At 45.7% G+C, this 20,394-nt stretch overlaps 1 protein-coding gene across 1 annotated transcript in view; it reads right to left on the bottom strand.

Moving 5' to 3' along the window:
• LOC148508161 (phosphatidylinositol 3,4,5-trisphosphate 5-phosphatase 2A-like) overlaps positions 1–20,394 on the bottom strand; it is a 132,473-nt gene that overhangs the window by 25,364 nt on the left and 86,715 nt on the right. The window contains exons 17-21 of the mRNA XM_088444976.1: positions 20,218–20,316; positions 19,389–19,477; positions 19,218–19,305; positions 18,923–19,099; positions 17,680–17,758 (exon numbers count right to left, since the gene is read on the bottom strand). Of these exons, the coding sequence (XP_088301102.1) occupies positions 17,680–17,758; positions 18,923–19,099; positions 19,218–19,305; positions 19,389–19,477; positions 20,218–20,316 (532 nt within the window). The remainder of the gene's footprint in view (positions 1–17,679; positions 17,759–18,922; positions 19,100–19,217; positions 19,306–19,388; positions 19,478–20,217; positions 20,317–20,394) is intronic.

Below are 20,394 nucleotides of genomic sequence, written 5' to 3'. Positions count from 1 at the left end.
GAGCCACCTGCATGGGTGAAGGACAACAAAATGGTACATTAGCGCAGGTGTAGGAAGGCCGGGACAAAGGAGGTGTTTTGGTGATGCACAGGGAGAGACAGCTGCGGGGGCAGGCTGCAGAAGTGCGGGGCAGCGGCAGCAGCAGGGTGCGGACCAGTGGCAGCAGTGGAGTTGTGCACAGGGGCATCAGTGGGCGACAGAGGTGCTCACTGGTGCTGGGCATGCATCTGAGAAAATAAGACACAGATGCATGGATGAATCAGTGAGATCCATCTATGCGTCTGTGTTAAAATTTGAATTTGTGTAAAATAAAAATTAAAAAAAACAACATGCCCCCCACAAACACAACCAGCCCCGGGCTATTCACCACCGGTCCTGGTTGTGAAGATATGGAGGACAAACAATGTAGGGGTCCCCCGTATTAAGCACAACCAGCACCAGGCTAATCAGAACCAGTCCTGGTTGCCAAAATATGGGGTCAAACTACGTAGGGGTCACCCGTATTCAGCGCAACCAGAACTGGGCTCTGAGCCGGGCCTGGTTCTGGAAATACATGGGAAAAATGAGTAGGGTTCCCTTGTATATGAAATATAAAAAAAAACACAGACACCGTTTGTTTTATTATTTTATTGTTCTGCATCTTCACCTGGGGGGCAGCAGCCTTTAAGCTCTTTTTCATGGCTGCCGCCTGCCCCAGGACTTTCACGGCAACTTCACCTGGAGTGCGCCGCCCATCCAGGAGTTCCCCAGCGTCTTCTCTCTTCAGCAGCTCTTCACTGCTGCCACCCACCCAGCTGACGGTGCCTCACGAGTCCAACATGGCTGTGTCCATACTGTAATTTAGGAGGGAACTATGGCGTGCAGCTTACATGTTATCATGCTGGGAAGACACGATGTGAGCAAGGGGCTGTGGAGCGCCATCTCCATGCTCAGTGACAGAACACTGGGCCTGATTCAGAGATGGACCCTAATGCGATCGTAGCTTCAATTTCATACGGAATGCAGATGAGAAAATATGCTAATGTTAGCAAAGATCACCCGAGCATAAAGATGCCCACTGCTGCCTTTTTACCTGCCTGCGACGACACATACCTACATAAATATTGGTAACATCGAAGCACATCAGCGGCCATCTTACCCTTGCGGCAGGTCTATCCTGCCGCAGCCTTGGGTGCTCTTCTGACACGCAGAGCTGCATATGCAATAGCAGTGTCTATTTTATACACTCCCATGTAACGGTGTTCAAACGACCAGGCATGCCTGCATTTCACCGACCATCCCCGTCAATACCCCCAAACGCTCACTTTCTGTCAATCACTCTGCAATGGGTCTCCGTGGCCTGCGGATTGCAGAGCTGCCTTCACGCACACTTACTGCGATGCATGCGCAATGGCAAACAATCGCTCAATCTGTGTGAAAATTGCATTAGCGTCCATCTCTGAATCAGGCTCATTGAGAGGACGGGGCAGGAGCATCACAGACAGACCTCAGGACCAGCTGGGAGCGATATGCAGTGTGCCAGTCTAGATAGACAACGGAGAGGTAAGAAAGTATTTTTTTATCTTTTTATTTATTAAAGGTAAATAACAGGTAAATAAGAAAAGAACAATTACATACAGCCATAAAAAAAAGATAATAAAAGACGTTAACCTACCTTGTTTTCGTGATTTTTGTTTTTAAAAGTTAAGGCGTAAAAACCAGTAACAACTAGCAAATACAGTAGTAAAAATAGAATAAGAGAAAATAGATGGGAAGGGGGGGACACCAGGCAGCAGAGTCAATAGGGTATCAGAAGAAAAAAAACACTAAGTAATAATAAAACGAGGTTCAATAGAGAAAAAAAAATAATAATAAACCGTTCTAATAATTCAAAATGAGGGTCAAACCAGACCTGGAAGGTTCCTATTAATATTAGAATACCAAGGGGTCCGAACTTCATGAAATATTGGCATTTTGTCATGAAGGAAGGCAGTGATATATTCCATGGAAACGGTGTACCAAATTCTATTGATTAGTGCAGGAATAGGGGGCAAATTAGTTTTTTTCCAATTAGTGGCAAAAAAGTGGTTTTTAATGGCCAGTGTGTGACAGCAACCCTCCCCCCCTCCCCCTCCACCTCTTGGCATGGAACACTTGGATCAACTGAGGAGCATGAACAATAGAAGCAAAAGTCCAGGAACGTTCTACCAGACCGTAGCCCTTCCAGTCGATCAAATATTGGAGATGTCCATAACGGATTCTAGAGTCCAGAATCTTTCCCACTTCGTATTCGACTCCACAATGAATCTGGAGTTTGGGTGCCTTTGGAAGTGCGGAATGAAACTGGTTGAGTGGTTTCAATAAAGAAATATGGAAGGAATTTGGTATCCCCAGGAATGAAGGTAGCTTGAGTTTGAATTAAACCGGGTTGATAACACGCTCAATGGTGAATGGCCCAATGTAGCAGGGTGCAAATTTCATGGATGGAATCTTACCCTCAGGTTTCATGTAGAGAGCCAAACTCGATCTCCTAGCTTGAGACTGGGGACTGATCTCCTCTTCCTGTCAGCGAACTTCTTGTATCGCTCAGAAGCCTTCACCAGGGAGAAGCAGATCTCTTTCCAAATCTTGAAAAAGTGCTGCAAGGTGAGGTCAGCAGCTGGTACCTGTGAGGCAGGAAGAGGCTGAAACTCAGGAACTTGTGGCTGAAGGCTATAAGTGGCATAAAAGGGCATGGAACCAGATGAAGAATGGTACTGATTATTGTGACAAAATTCCACCCAAGGAAGCAGTTCAGCCCAGTTGTTCTGAGAGGAGGTTATGTATAAACAAAGAAATAAATTCAGATCTTGGTTGATTCCGTCTGGCCATTAGACTGAGGGTGGTAGGAATTAAGCTATTGAGAATGAGAAATTAAGCTTGACTTGAAGTGAAGAACATAAGGAACGCCAAAACTTGGCAACAAACTGCACTCCCCAGTCAGAGATGATTTCCAGAGGTAATCCATGGAGTCTGAAGATTTATTGTATGAATAATTGAGCCAACTTGGGAGCTGACGGAAGACCGGTGAGGGGTATGAAGTGAGCCATCTTGGTGAACCGGTAAACTACCACTCAGATGGTGTTGAATTTGTTTGAAACCGGGAGGTCGGTAATGAAGTCCATCGACAGATGTGACCACAGTTGATATGGAACAGAGAGGAATTAACTGTCAAGCTGGAGAATGTCAAGGCACTTTATGCTGGCCACACTTGTTACAAGAAGCAATGAAGTCTTGGACGTTTATTCTGAGAGCTGGCCACCAGTAAGACCTGGAAATTAACTCGAAGGTCTTTTGTATGCCTGCATGACCTGCAAAGTGGGAAGTCCAATTTAGCAGTTTCCTGTGTAATGCAGGCTTGACAAGAGTTTTCCCAACAGGTGGCAAGGATTCTACTCCGACTGCAGAGAAAGCCACTGAATCAATGATTAGATGCTTCTCAGTGGATGTAGTTTAATTTTCTTGCTCCATGGAGTGAGAGAGGGCATCAGCCTTTCAGTTCTGGACCTCTGGACGAAAAGACAATTTGAAGCTAAATCGTGATAAGAAGAGAGTCCATCTGGCTTGCCACGGATTCAGACAATGGGCTGTCTTAAGATATAAGAGGTTTTTGTGGTCTGTGAGAATAGAAATGGGATGCACAGCTCCTTCTAAAAGATAGCACCACTCCTTCAAGGTTAACTTAATAGGTTAATAGTTAAGGTTAACTTAATAGGACTGTCGCTTCTGCATTTTTCCTGTGATAGCCGGTTGATTTGCATTGGTTCCTCTTTGGGAGGAGAAATTGACTGAGGCAAGAGTCGCTCAAGGCTTAGAATGAATGAATCTCCCTCTCTCAATAGCTTGTTCCTTAATGGTAAGTCCACAATGGTGCACAGGGATATCAAATCCTCTAACTTGTCCGATAATCACAAGTAACAAGAACATCTTTAATTTTGTCGGATAAGCCATTCTGAAAGACTGCATAGAATGCTCCTTCATTCCAAAGAGTTCTCATGCCAGTATTTGAAACTGCACCAGATACTGGCATACAGAATTTGAACCCTGGCGCAGACGTAGAATGTCTAAAGATGCAGATGACACTCTCTCGGGCTCATTGGAGATTCGGCGGAATGCTGTCACAAGTTCCTTGTAAGATTTTAGGATAGGATCTGATCTTTCCCATAAGGGTGAGGCCCAGTCTAAGGTGGATCCACGAGGGAGATGATATATGCCACCTGGGTATGGTCTGTAGGAAAATTGCTGGGTTGGAGCTCAAACTGTTTTTTACACTGATTTAGGAAACCCCTGCAATTTTTGGGGTTCCCACAAATTTTGCACGAGTAGGAATATGCAGACGAGGGAGCTGAGGGAACGGAAACCAGAGAAATCGGAATGGATGAAGCGGCAGCTCCTGAACCTCTAAGAGTGGATTAATTGTTATCCAGCCGGTTAGTCAGTTCTTGAAGAAACTGAACCACCCGACCCTGTGCCGCCTCTTGGTGTTCTAGGTGAGCATCAGGAATAAATCCAGCAGCTTGTCTCTGATTCTCGACTGGATCCATTGGCGCCAGTACAAACTGTCCTGCCTGAGGTTAGGAGTTGGTCAGAACAGGTGTGGGAGGCTGAAGAGGAGTATTATGAACTGTAGAGGATGATGGGCCAGAAAAGTAAATATCTTTTTTGAGCAGCAGGTTGGAAAGGGTACTTGATATATAATACTGAAGAGATGGGCAGAATCGGATTGGCACCAATGATGATGATGGATTGAAAGATAGATCGGTTTGAGACTGATATTGATGAATTGAAGAACTTGATCGGTTTGAGGGCCTGATTCAGCAGTGCACTCTAGTGCACTGCTGAATGCAGATTCCCGATTTTCGGGAATCTGCACAGGCGCATGACCCGTTCTGTGCATGTGCAGGTCGGGTATGCGATCCCGCTCGCAGACTGGCAGCAGACTTTGTGGGTGAGGAATGGGGGCGGCAATGCCCTCTGTTCCACAAAAAGGCCGTGTGTCGCCACTGCTGCAGGGGAGGGAAGAAGCTTTACGGAGATTTCCTGGCTTCTTCAACTCAACTGCAGCGGCCAGCTGCATGACCCCATGGGTCACCTTAGCCGGCCGTTGTCCCGCAAAGTTTCCGATGCTGCATTGGAAGCGAGCAGCTTAGCTATTCCATCTGAAGCTGAATCAGGCCCTGAGACTGATGTTGATGAATTGAAGATCTTGATTGGTTTGAGACCGATGTTGATGAATTGAATAACGTGATCGGTTTGAGACCGATGTTGATGAATTGAAGAACTTGATCGGGTTGAGACCAATGTTGATAATTTGAAGAACTTGATCGGTTGAGACTGTTGTTGATGAATTGCAGTACTGGATCGGGTTGGGACCGATAATGATGAATTGCAGCACTAGATTGGTTTGAGACCGATGGTGATGAATTGCAGTACTGGATCGGTTTGGGACCGATGGTGATGAATTGCAGTACTGGTTCGGATTGGGACTGATGATGATGAATTGCAGTACTGGGCCGGTTTGGAACCGATGATGGAAGTATCAGAAGGGTCTGATGGTTGGAGGGATTGGCTGAAACCAGTATAGGTTAATGTTAAGAAGTCTCTGTGGTAAAACCAGACTGGAATGTTGGATGGAATAGGAGACTTGATAACCAGACTTGGAACTGGAATATATAATGGACTTGGGGCCTGATTCATTAAGCAACGCAATTGAGAGAACACACGGTGCACACGGTGCAAGCAGATGTTTGCAATCTGCGCATGCGTATGCATCACATTGCACGTGTGTGAACAAGTTGCTGAGTACTGTAAGGGCTCTCTCAGAGCACGCAGCGAGTCCACAGAGACCTTCGATGTTGATTGACAGGAAGTGCCATTTGTGGGTGGTGACAGGGGGGTGGTCGGCCGAACGCAGGCATGCCTGTGCGTTCGCACGCCCTTACAGAGGCATGCATAAATTAATCTAAGCAGCGCCGCACGCAGCCGGACACCTCTCTGCGTGCAGGAATCTCTCAAGTCCTGCGGCAGGGTCAGGTCTACTCTTAGCTTGCACGCAGCTCCTTGTGTTGTGGTCTCCATGCATATGCATTGATTAGCATATTCTCACAGTCTCACAGCAACTGGGTGCATGCGTCCGCATCCGTGCACTCCTTGCTGAATCAGGCCCTGGAACCATTCAGATACAGAGTACCTTAGAGCTCAGCACAGAGCTGTACTGGCAACAGAGGCCAGTCAGGAAATGGAATTTATAGGGGAGGATCCCCAAGGATTGGATGCTGCGATCAGCTGGTCTGGGAGCAGCATTCTGAGTGGAGGAACAGAGGGCCTGATTCAGACCCGGTCGCAAGCGCTGAGCGCTCGCAACCGGGTTGATGGTGGCTCCATCGTGCGTATGCACGAGACCCGGATAGCGATGGGCACACCGTTGCTCCAGGTCTCGCACCAAAGGGGGCGTGCTGTCGATGTTGAGTGACAGCACTTCCCCTTTGGTGGGCGGGCCGGGGGTGTGGCTGCCCAAACGGAGGCGTTCCCATGTGAACGCCTACCATTTGGGGCCGGCCCCACTGACATCACAATCACAAGTGATGTCAGAGGAGAGATTTCGTCTCTGTCCAAAATCTCTATGGGGCTTGCGGCAACGAGACCCTACCACAGGGGTCTCGTCGCAAGCCCGATGGTCGCGATGGTCTTGACCATCGCGACCATCTTCCTGGCCGCTCGCATAGTTGTGGGTGGTCATCCACAGCTATGCAAGCGGCCAGGAGGCCGTTCTAAAAAAAAAGACCGGCCCTGATTCAGAGCGAGCGCGCTGTCAGAGCGACCGTCTCTGAATCAGGGCCAGAGTCCAACATGGCTGTGTTCATACTGTGGTTTAGGAGGGGACTCTGGAATGCAGCTTGTGTGTTATCATGCTGGAAAGAAAAGCTGTGAGCAAAGGGCTTCGGAGAGCCATCTCCATACTCAGTAACAGGACACTGAGCGGACGGGTCAGGAGCAGCACAGACAGACCTCAGCACCAGCCAGGTGCGATGTGCATCATGAGCAGACCACTGTGCCAGTCTGGATAGACACCGGAGAGGTAAGAAAGTGTTTTTTTAAGGGCAGGAGCATTACAGGCAGTTGCTTATATTAATACTACTACAGTTGTATTAGGACTACCACAGGCTAAGTACTTTTATCAAGGTTGTTGAGCTCCAGAGAGACTTCTAATATCCTTAATCATTTATAGTAAATATCATGTTACTTCTTAAAATAGACAAGTTCTCCTAGTTGACTGATGAAAATATAAAGATAAATAAAAGTAAAGACATATCCACTAGGTGGCAATGATGAGCTACATTTATATTATATACCAAGGTATGTATGTTTTTTTCAGCCAATGGTGCCAGTTTCAGCTTTTGGTTCTGCTTTCAATAATATAAAGTATGTCCTTTTTATTATTTACAGTGGGCTCCAAGTTATAGGAATTCTACAATTATTGCTTTAAATACTCAGGGGTAAATTTACTAAGATTTGAGTTTGGTCGAGTTAGCAATATCTGGAGAGTTTGGGCATTTTTTCCCACTCGCAAATTTACTAATGTAAAACTCGGGAGAGAAATCTCCTTTGCTACAGGAAAATACTGGAGTTAGCAAACTCTCTTAACTTCACCATCGGCTAAACTCGAGAAAATTTTCACTAGTGAAGATAGGATTCGGGAATTTATCAAGATGAGAGTTTAGAAACTCTCATGAGAATGGACAACACTCCTGTAAAAATGTGTGAAATCAATTCACCTGCCTGTGAGCTGCGAGTTTGGCAGAAACAGACACAGATCAGTGTGATCCCTGTATTTTTCTGCCTGTAAATAGTAAAAAAAGGGTTAAATAAAAATGTAAAAAATGACGTAGGGTCCCCCCTCAAAAGCATAACCAGCCCCGGACTGCTCAGCTAGTCCTGGTTCCTAAAATGATGGGGAACAAAATGAGTAGGGTTCCCCCGGTAGTTTAGGAACCAGAACCTGGCTGCAGGGCCAGTCCTGGTTTTAAATATAGGGGGAAAAATGCGTAGGGATCCCCCTATATTTAAAACCAGCACCGGATCCAAACCGACCGGGGTGTAATGCCCCAGCCAGGAGACCCTATCTCCGGGTCTTCATGGCCAAAGCATTCGCACCCCAAGCCGGGGATCTCAGGGGAGTTGGGGACCCCCCCCCCAAGAAGGCCCCCCACCTGATAAAACATATCAGGTGGGGCATATGTGGACGTACATATCATTCAGCAACTCATAAATATATGCATGCTTATGTTACCTTTTCTGTACTGTAGTTTAGGGCATATAGAAAATCATTGAGAATTCATATATAGTTGTGCGAGTTGCAGAATACCACTCTTGTCAAAGGGCCCCAGGCCTAGAGAGCATAAGGCCTTCTCTTTCCTCTCGGCCATTTTGTTTTATATCTTAGCTAAAAGTATGTTAAATGATGTATTAAAAAGTGTGTAGAGATTAGTGTTTTATTTCTCTGCAGGTGTGATTAACTGCGGAGATATCTATAAGTTGAACTGCTATATAAATTGTTCTAGCAATAAGAATAATAGGTTAAAATTTATACGTTTTAACATAAACACAACAGCTGACAGTAGCAGATCTCAGTTTTTATATAAACAAATGAGCTAACTGAGATAGCATTTAACTGCAATAAGCAGAAATGAAGGCTAAAAGGTGATCATGTCAGATTTCTACATGAGAACAAAAAGATAATGGAGCATACACATGGTCAGATTTGTCAGACTTGTCAGATTTGTCAGATGAACGATTGAACGATTAAACGATTTGAACGATTGAACGATTTTTGACTGCATTAAAATGAATGGAATCGTCCAAGTCTGACTGCAAACACATCAGATGTCAGAAATCGTTATCTGACCATCGGGAACGCGCATCGTTGATCGTCCATCGTTCAGGCATGTCAGATATGAACGATTTTCCTTCAGATATGAACGACTGAACGATTTTTAAATCGTTATCGTTCATATCTGAAGGAAAAATCTGAGTGTGTGTATGCACACTGAATTATGTCATTATTATGTCTAAGGCATAGTTAGCCAATAAAGACTTCGTATGTACAAATATTAATTAGATTAACTGGACTAATTGGATTAATTGGAAGTATAAACAAACATAAGGTATAAATATGAGCAGAGAAAGAGCGAGAGGGAGCAGTTGGCGAACAGAGGAGAGAGCGCAGAACAGGGGCGGATTGGCCGTTACTTTCTGCTCGAAGAATTTCGGTGGGCCGATTGGTTGTGGGGCCACTTTTGAATTGAGGCCCTGCCCCCCGACTCGCGTCTCTCGGCTCCTGTTAGTGCCTGGCCGTGGCTGAGCCTCTCTCGTGAGAAGAGAGGCTAGCCTATTAAAGCCCCACCCAGCCTGCCATCAGTGTCATCGAGGGACGAGGGGTGAGGAAGTGGCGCGGGTCTGCGGGTGACTGACGGCGGGGGTTGGTGTGGCCACGAGGGGTAAGTTGCGGGCACTGCAGCTGACGGCTGCCGCTGCGCCTGTCACACTGTATGACAGGCAGCGGCAGCCTACTGCAGAGAAGCATGGCCGAGCCTGAGCTCTTTACACAGTTCCAACCCCTGCTGATCGATTCACAGGCCTGGCAGCGAGCCAGGTTGGTAACGGTACTGGTTACTTCCTATCTGAATGGCTGCCTGCTCAGTGCGCATGCCTCCCTCTCTGCCTGAGTCCACTGTCCCCGGCCAGTACAATTTTTTGTGGTCCAATGACGCCGAGGCTACATCACTGCTCCACTTAAGTGCAGTCACCACCTGTGCTGAGCATGCATGTCACTGTCTCTGCCCGCAGCCTGACCTGTCCAATGTGTCACTCACTGTCAATGTCCATATAATTCCTCCGAGTCCTATGCACTATCTGTGTCTGTACTGCTGGGGATAGAAGTCTCCTCTAAATTATCAGGGGGGTGAGGTGGGTTAGGAGGTGTAAATTATCAGGGGGGTGAGGTGGGTTAGGAGGTGTAAATTATCAGGGAGGTGAGGTGGGTTAGGAGGTGTAAATTATCAGGGGGGTGAGGTGGATTAGGAGGTGTAAATTATCAGATTATCAGGGTGTGGGGTGAGGTGGGTTAGGAGGTGTAAATTATCAGGGGGGTGAGGTGGGTTAGGAGGTGTAAATTATCAGGGGGGTGAGGTGGGTTAGGAGGTGTAAATTATCAGGGAGGTGAGGTGGGTTAGGAGGTGTAAATTATCAGGGGGGTGAGGTGGATTAGGAGGTGTAAATTATCAGATTATCAGGGTGTGGGGTGAGGTGGGTTACGAGGTGTAAATTATCAGGGGGATGAGGTGGGTTAGGAGGTGTAAATTATCAGGGAGTGAGGTTGGTTAGGAGGTGTAAATTATCAGGTGGGGGTGAGGTGGGTTGAGGTGTAAATTATCAGGGGGTGAGGTGGGTTACAAGATATAAATTATCAGGGGGGTGTAATCATATTATTTGGTAGGGGAGGTAGGTTTGGTGTGTAATGTAATGTAAATGTATCGTGTTGTTTTATATACTAATATTTTATTGGTGGGGGTAAGGTGGATTAAGGGTTGTAGTATTGTATCTGGTTTAGTGCAGTAGTATCAGTGTCGTAACTTCATCCCAGGTGCCCGGAGGCAAGATAAATGTTGGTGCCCCCCACCCCCAAATTAAAATTTACCACCCCCCCAGGACCTATGCTAGCCCCAGCTGCCGCCGTCCCCCTATGCAGTTCCTCTTATACAGTGCCCCCAGTAGTGCCCCAAATACAGTGTCCCCAGCAGTGGTTCCCCTATGCAGTGCCCCCAGTAGAGGTTCCCCTATACAGTGCCCCTTATGCAGTGCCCCTTATACAGTGCCCACCTATGTAGTGCCCCCCATTAATGGTCCCTCTATGCAGTGCCTCCAGTAGTGCCCCCTATATAGTTCACCCAGTAGTGGTCCCCCTATGCAGTGCCCCTTATACAGTGCCTGCCTATGTAGTACCCCCCAGTAATGGTTCCCCTACGCAATGCCTCCAGTAGTGCCCTTTATACAGTGCCTCAGTAGTGGTCCCCCTATGCAGTGCTCCCAGTAGTGGTCCCCCTATGCAGTGCCCCCAATAATGCCCCTTATACAGTTCCCACAGAAGTAGTCCCTCTATGCAGTGCCTCCAGTAGTGCCCCTTATACAGTGCCCCCAGTAATGGTTCCCCTATGCAGTGCCCCCAGTATTGCTCATTATACAATGCCCCGAGTAGTGACCCTTCCTATGCAGTGCCCCTTATACAGTGCCCCCAGTAGTGGTCCCCTTATGCAGTGCCTCCAGTAGTGCACCTTATACAGTGCCCCCAGTGCAGTTAAAGCACATCTTGTTTGTTTCATTTCAAAACCATTGTGGTGGTGAATAGAGGCCAAAATCTGAAAATTCTGTCAATGTCCCAATATTTATGGACCTCGCTGTATATATATATGTATACATATATATATATATATATATTTGAAATGTAAAATTCATGATGAGATGAGGGCAATGGGGCTGGGAGATGGAGTTTAGAGAGAGGGATGTCTGGGGTGGGGACCCTGGGGGGCAATGATTGATGTTGAGAATAGAGATGATCTGTCTGTGGTGGGAGGAGGGTTCTGCTGAACCATAGAGAAATTATCTATCTGTGGGCGGGGTTATTTTGTGCTAAGGGCCTGCTGGGGACTATGCTGTGAGGGGTTGTGCTCTGAGGGGGGCTGTCATATGAGGGGGACTGTGCTGTAAGAAGGTCTGTGCTATGTGGGTGATATTGTTGTGAGGTGCAGAGGGGGCTGTGATGTGAAGGGCTGTGATGAGGGTGTTGAGCTGTGGAGGGCAGAGCTATGAGGGGGACTGTGATGAGGGGGGCTGTGATGAGGGGGCTGAGCTGTGGAGGACTGTGCTATGAGGGTGCTGTGATCAGGGGGCTTTGGTGAGGAGGGCTGTGTTATGAGGGGCTGAGCTATGAGGAGCTCTGCTATGAGGGGAACTGTGCAGAGGGGGCTGTGGCGTGAAGGGCTGTGATGAGGGGGTTGAGCTGTGGAGAACTGTGCTATGAGGAGGACTGTGGTAAGGGGGGCTGTGATGAAGGGGGCTGTGGTGTGGAGGACTGCTATGAGGACTGATGAGGGGGGCTGTGGTGTGAAGGGCTGTGATGAGGGGGCTGAGCTGTGGAGGGCAGTGCTATGAGGGGGACTGTGATGAGGAGGGCAGTGCTATGAGGGGGACTGTGATGAGGAGGGCTGTGGTGTGAAGGGCTGTGCTGAAGGGGGCTGTGAGGAGTGCTGTGAGGGGAGAGGGTTTTGCTGTGCTGTGTGAGATAGGGTTGACACTGGCGGCACAGAGGAGATGTTGCTGGGGCAAAAAGGAGATGGCCTTGGGGGCAAAGAGGAGCTGGACAGTGGGATGTATTGGAGAGACCCAGGAGGATGGTATTGGAGAGTGACAGGGGGATGGTGCTGGTGAGATACAGGGGAATGGTACTGACGAGAACCTCTGTTGCATGTTGTTATTCTTATGCTAACAGGCGATTTCCGGATCATGTGATCTCCTGCATGAATAGTGAAAACCGACTCTAGACACTGCCTGTCCAGGGAGGATAAATTTCTTCAGAGGTTCCTTGTTGCAGAGAAATCATATAGGTAAGAAAATACTTATTCACATGCTGTGTTTATTCACTGGCGAGAGGAGTTGGGAGCATATCCATCAGCTCCCGGAGCAGTGGGCATGCCCCCAACATGATAAAAACAAGGGGAGTAGCTTTCGGGAGTAGCATTTCACACGTGACCACACCCTTTGCCGCAAGGCTACACCCACTTTTGCAGGTGCGCGCCTTAGTCGCGCACATGGGGCCACTTTCAAGATTTTTTCCAGGTCCACTTTAAATTCCCAATCCACCCCTTGTGCAGAACAAGGGTCGGGGGTGCTGTTACGTATGTATGAAGTATTGACTGATTGCTATCCTGTTATTCTGTACTAGGTGTCACAAATTTCTTTTAGAAGTATTCCCTACTGCTGTTGGTGTAACCTATGTTTTTTGTTGTAAGTCTGCATTGGCAAAATATATGTATGATTAAGCTATCTGTCTTTAAGTAAAAGCATTGTCATTTATTTTAGAATCTGTATTTGTGTGGAATTATTATAGTGCTTCTTGTTACAAGTAAGGTTTGGAAGTAATCCAGAACTATCAGCGTTATCACCCCTCTCCCGAAATCCCAGGCTTGGGCCGAAGCCCAGAGCTATTCCCCGCGCCCCTGGGCTGTGGGTACGGGGGTAATAATGTGTTAGATAGTTGAAAACTATTGTATTTTACAGTGGAACTACATGTAGCGGCCGCTCATTGGCTGGGACCCACGTGTAAGCAGCCAACGAGCGGCCGCTATATGTAAAGCGGCCTCTGATTGGCTGGTGGGCCGTGGGATTTCCCGAAGAGGCCCGTCAGCTGTCATTCGCGAAGTATTGGTGTGTTTGTGTGACAACACATACCTATACTTGTCGTATGGGTTTTATTACTTGTTATGTTGCCAAGACCCCTGGAAGCTACGAAGAGCAGCGCGAGGATGGAGGTGTGTTTCAAATCTTTATTCCAGATACATCCATTGGATTCTACATGGGACAAGGGGACAGACCAGCTGGCACAGGTAAGTATGTGTGAATGGGATAGGTAAAGCTGTACTATTTACGGTGTCTGTGTTCTGTCTTTTTTAACTATTTATTTTACAATGGAGGTACGGGTGCCGGCCGCCTGCTGGCACTTGTAGTTTCATAAGTGCAAAAGGGCAGGTATGCTGGCACCTGTAGTTCCACTGTAAAATACAATAGTTTTCAACTATTTAACACATTATTAATCCTGTACCCACAGCCCAGGGGTGCGGGGAAGAGCCCCGGGCTTCAGCCAAGCCTGGGGTTTTGGGAGATGGTGGAAACCCTTCTTGGGGGGGTCCCCAACTCTCCTGAGATCCTCGGCTTGTTCTGAATGGCTTGGGGTGCGAATGCTTTGGCCATGGAGACTCGGAGATAGGGTCTCCTGGCTGTGGCATTACACCTCGGTCGGTTTGGGTCCGGTGCTGGTTTTTAAATATAGGGGGACCCCTACGCATTTTTTCCCCCTATATTTAAAACCAGCACTGGCCCTGCAGCCAGGTGCTGGTTCCTAAATTACGGGGGAACTCTACTAGTTTTGTTCCCCATAATTTTAGGAACCGGGACTGGCTAAGCAGTCCGGGACTGGTTTTGATTTGGGGGGGCCCTATGTAATTTTTTATTACATTTAACCCGTTTTTTACAGGTACAACACACAAGCAGCCTTCACATAACTCACTGATATGTGCAGGCTGCTTGCTCGGGAGAGTTTTGCAGAGAGAAAACACTGCAATCTCGGGTGAGTAATCTTCAAAACTTGCTACTCAGGGGAGATATCTCGATCTGCTTTACCATCGGCCATCTCACTCTCAGCTAAACTCACTTCTTTGTAAATTTGTGAGTTTCAGGAGCCTCAAATCACCCGGAGTATTCAATAAGTTGAAATATCTGATTTAGAAAAATCAAGCACAGTTTTCACCATTACATGAAAATTGTTTTAAATCACCCTAATATGTGATGTAGGAAATTATTCAGTGATTGGTTTCCTTTTAAAAACAAGCTATGGGATTTAATTCAGCAGTATGTGTTTGTGTTCATTTGTGTTAGTGAGTATTTAGTCATCTATGTTAATAAGATTGCTATGTATAATTATGTAACATACTCAATCTCACAACTCCATTGGGTAACACATGGTTTCCAAAGGCATTATGTGAGCAGAGGTCATTAAATGGTCACCAGTAACAACAATTACAGCGACAGATGCTACACTAAGCAGTAAGTTACTTTAGAGCTGTGACAGCTTACACAACACTTAGTACATCAAAATGAACTACAGTCAACTGAAGTTTAATAGGAACTTCAACCAATCTAAATTGTGGAGCCCTGGGATCATACTATAGGTGATATGATGCAGCATATGAATCTATATACTAGAATTATAGTGCTGCTATATGTCATATTAATTAAATATTACTATTAGTATTGTCCATTAGATATGGTGATATACTGTATGTATGATACACATTTGGCGGAGATGGATAGTTAGGCCACTTTTCTTGACGTCATGCGCTCAGGGAGCTTGGCTTGCAAAGGGCACAGAAAAGCCGTTATGGCTCTGGTGTGGGGTTTGGGTGGGTATGATAAGATGGATGGTAAGGGGTATTTTTGGTGTGGTTGTGTATTTCCAGTTCATATTGTATATGTCCAATTCGGGTTGGGTTCTGGATGCTGGCATTCGGGATCCCTGCAGTCAGAATCCCAACGCCGACATCCCAACAGGGTTAGGATACCGACACCTGTCGGTAAGTATTATCATAACCCTACCCCTAACCCTCTCTCCCCGCACCCTAAACCTAACCTCCCCCTAGTACCTAAACCTAACCATCCCCCCTAGTGTCTATGCCTAACCCTCTCCCTCTAGTGCCTTACCCTAACCCTCCTCCTAGTGCCTAACCCCACTACTTAATGTTAGGATTTTGGCGGCTGGGATGCCGGCGCAAGGATTCTGACTGGTGTCTGGATTCCGGCGCTGGCATTCTGACCGCCGGCATCCCAACAGTTTGGATTTCAACTACCTCCCATCCAATTCACGTGTGTGTGTGTATATATATTATACTTGCCGACTTTATTATCTGCTCCCTAGGAGATTCTCGAAGAGCAGACACAGCAGGCCACTTTGGGGGACAAGGCCGGCTTCCTATGGCCCCGTCCCCATCACGCCAAACTGCTGCAAAACGTAGGTGCGCAAGGAGGGGTGGGGCTAAATTAAGTTTTCTATCATTTAGCCCCGCCCCTTCCATACGGAGCCGTGATTCAGGATAAGTATGATATATATATGTATATATATATATATATATATATATACATGTAGAGGGGCACTCAAGAATCCGATAGTTGTAATAGCCGTGGTGCCTTCCTAGGGTAAGTATATCCAGCAAATGTCCATAACCAAAGGACCAGAGAACAATTACTTAGTGCCAAAAAACAACAAACTACTCAGTCACAGATTCCATTAGTCACAGAGTTCACTTTGACAAGCCCAGTCATTTCCAAAGCAATGAGGTCTCTATGGCCTATAATTACCACAGATAAGGATATATCATGCTTACATACTACCAAACCTCTGGTTAGTTACAAGTGAGGACGTAACTTAAGGGACATGTTAGTGAAAACTGATATTACTCCTTTAACAGCATGTGATCAATTCACCATGTATAAAAAACCAGGTTGCTATAGGTGTCCATCATGTGTCACTTGCGGTTACTTAGAGGTTGGTCCCTCCTTTAAACATCCTCATTCAGGTAAAAAATTTAATATTAATTATGTGCTTTCTTGTTCATCAAAATTTGTAGTATATTTAATTACTTGCCCATGTGGTTTAAGTTATGTTGGGCAAACTACCAGAATGTTTAAAGAGCGCATGGCCATGCATCGCTCTTCTATTAGAGCAGCACTTAATGGTAAGGAGTCGGACCAACCGGTAGCTCGACATTTTAAGCAATCTGGGCATTCATTAGCTAGCTTACGGTACAAAATAACTGATCATGTACCTCCGCTCATTAGAGGAGGTGATCGAGCGAAAAAGCTTTTACAAGTGAAGACCAGATGGATACACCTTTTGGAAACTATACAGCCAAAAGGGCTTAATGAAAAAATCACGTGGAATGTATTTCTTTAATGATAATATGTTATAATATTGTTGCTCATTGTCTATATGTAATATAGTTCATCATTATGAAATTGTTTAATATACATCCATGGTTAACAGTTTCCCAACTATTCCATTTTATCACTTATTATATTTACATTATTTTTTATCCATGTAATTTGTTATATCGTTAATGCTTATATGTACATTTATAGTCACTCATTACTTTTTATACACTTGGTATATTCTCCATTTACGAATGTCACACTTGTTGTCCTCTCCCCAGACGCCGCGGTATGTTTGGACAGTCTGCGGATTAGTATGGACAGCGTCCGAGGTTGCCTTAGTTACAGACACGTGTGTTCACACGCGCCGTGCATGACGTCATCCATGCGGCTAGGAATTATCAGACCCTTCATTATTGAGTGACAAAATCCTTATTTCTTACAGACAAAATAATCAATTTTGTCATGATTAGAAAGGAATGCAAGACTGGTGACACCATACAATACACATATACTGGACCTGGTGCTACATCCAATCCAGTCCCCTGTAAGTTTCTCACAATCATGTCATGATTTCATGTAGATCAGAAAATTCAGTAAGTAAAGTACTACACACCCATGGTGCAATGTTTAGTGCTATTTATCTGGATTTAGTGTACTCTTTTCAGCATAAGTATGCAGCCTTCTCAGAGTGATAGGGATCATGTGTTATGTATTTCTCCGCCTTAATTATACCACCAGCAGCTTCCTCATATTTGGCTATATAATCATCAGAGGTTTAGGTTAAGCGATGGAAGAGGCTGAAGGACAGAATATAATACATTGACACTGCCTGGAACTTAATTTACTTTTAAGATGGCTTTAAACAACTGAGCTATATCAGCAAAAAGAGTCTGGAATAAACTTTACCTGGCTTGACGTTTTGATGATCGGGAAGCTGGAAAGTCACAGGGAGTATAAGCAGTAAACGTTTTGGAATTCTCTTTCACTGTGGATTCAGTAAATGAATATGGTGAAATATGTTGGGGAAATTAGATGGGAATGGTACAAAGCAGTGTAAAAGAAGCAGGAAACAATTGTCTGATATTGGGGAATATTTGGAAGGATTCCCATTATCGTTAAGGCAACATCAGTGTATATTAATCTACTGCTCAAGGTTCTAAAGGTTTCAAAGGTGAGACGTATCTAGGAATGAAAAAAACAGCATGCAGGGCAATAACCAGTAGGGTGTTTCTTACCATAAGTATAATAATTCTTTATTTATGTAGTGCCTTTATCCCATAAGGATTAAAAATACTTTACATTATTGCGAAGGGGGGGGCAGCCATTTTGGGCACTCTCAGCTGTTGTTCTAAGTAATCATGGCCCACTACAGTTCACAGCTACCAGTATGTTTTTAAACTTTGTAGCAGGAAACCGGAGCACCGAGAGGGAACCCACACAAGAGGAACAAACAAACTCCAAACAGATAGGGCCTTGTGGGAATCCAACTCAAGACCCCAGTGCTGTGAGGCAGCAATGCTAATCATTGTGCAACTGCGCTGTGGCAGTGCTGGGGGTTATGAAAATGGTTTTACTGGTAGCTGGGGAGAAAATGTGGCATTGCCCATTGCAGCAAAGTAGATTACAGTTTGTATTTTTTGCTATGGATAATACTAAATAAATACTATATTCCTTTTGTTTTCAATAAGAACATGCTTCTGAGTGCATCCTATTTGTACGGGCACATCCACACTAAACCATATTATTACACTAGAGATTATAAATATCTATTTCGCAAGTATTGTAACATGATTTTGATGCATTTTCTTTACTCATATACTCAATGAACAAACAACATTTTATATATAGGCAGATCTATATTGTGAAGTCCTACTTTCATTTTCTGTGCACATCGCCGGATAATTGTACACAAAAAATTGGAACAGTTTGTGCAATTCAATTAGAGTATTGAAGTAGTGGGCATCACAGAAAAGACACGCATTCATTCTGCAGTGTGCAAACTATCCGAAGCACACAAATGAGTGAGGAGCATTCGTAACCTCAAATAAGAAAGCAGGGAAGTGTAGGAGGTTTCTAGAGGCCATTAACAATGCATATGAGTCTGATGGAAAGGTGCCTGGGCTTGAGGAGGTCAACATTTTTTTCTTACCCTTTTCATCTTCTTTCCACTGCGTGTTGGCACTCCTCTCTGCAGTGGCTTCCAGGAAGTGGCTCACTCTCACCCGGCCCCGGAGGGATCCTGTTTCCTCTCCCCGCTGTGACAGAAATGCCTGAAAATGCCGATCAGCACTTCTACACTCTGCACAGACCGACACACAACACTCACCTGTAAGATTCAAAAACACTGTTCCTAGGACTAATACACATAAAATGCACAATGACATTTGAAGAAATATACACTATGTACATGTATATAAAGCTGGCTGTTAGTTAAAGTTGTTTACCAAAGGACTCTCCACCATCTGCTGGTTGGATACTAAGCAGTAAGTGTCCAGTGAATGCAGAATTTGTGGCCTCTCCAGCCACAGTGACCTGTGGGGATACACATACAAAGATATAGATTTATTAATGCATATATACTTAAGTGTATGTATTCCTATCTTTCAGCTTCTCACCTCTGGCAAGTCTTGTTCTGACCAACCAAGCTTTACAAATGCTGCCCCCTCGGTACTGTGGGAACTGTTCACACTACTTTGAGGGGACCCTGAGTAGTGGCACAAAAATAGGAGGTAAGGCAGAGCATGAGCCTTAATAAGAACTGACAGGTAATATATGAAGACACTGGGCCTGATTCATACCCGGACGCTATGCTGCGCTCACTCGCATCGAGCGATTTTTCACAATCTGCGCATGCGTATGAGTCACAATGCGCGTGCGCGAACCAGTCTTTGCAATGGGAAAGTGCTCGCCCGTAGCCCGCAGTCCGGCCGCTATTTTGAGTGACATATAGTGCCGTTTGTGGGTGGTAACAGGGGAAAGTGCTTGAAAACGGGGGTGTGGTTGTGCGAACGCAGGCATGCCCGACCGTCAGAACGGCGTTTAATGGGTGTGCATAATTAGCAAAGTAGCGTCATTACACACGTGACTGGGTTGTATTTTAGCCAGAACTGCTCACAATGTTGTGGTAGGAAAAGGCTACAACAAGCACTGCGAGCAGCTCCGATGGCTCTCGATGTTCCTGATTAATCCTACAACTGCCCGAGATGACGTGTTTTGCGAGTGGCAAAGGGGTGTCTTTATACAGGTGCGAGCGCATAGTGCGGCCGCTCGCTATTACTTAGTGGGCTTTACGCGACGCAGTGCTAGCACATGATTTAAATAGCCCCTTTTAGCCAGCGCGCGGCCGCAAATAGTGTCCGGGTCTGAATCAAGCCCTCAGTCTGACTCCTATAAGAAGAGAATTGATAGAGAAAGAGTGATGCTTACTATGAGCCACTGTCTCACCTCTCAGGCACAAAGATCTGAACTTAATATATCCTCTGCATCGGCTTTGAGTTTTTATAATAGCTTCAATACTCTGAAATCTGAGTGTGTAGATGAAATCTGGTGAAAATATAACACACAACATGTAACAATATTCCAAATATCCACTTTGCAAGAGAACACATCAACATGAATGAA

Source organism: Taudactylus pleione, unplaced genomic scaffold (genome assembly GCF_031769625.1).
Source record: "Taudactylus pleione unplaced genomic scaffold, aTauple2 ptg000375l, whole genome shotgun sequence".
In the NCBI taxonomy this organism is placed as follows: Eukaryota; Metazoa; Chordata; class Amphibia; order Anura; family Myobatrachidae; genus Taudactylus; species Taudactylus pleione.
This window is presented reverse-complemented; position numbering and strand designations above follow the sequence as displayed.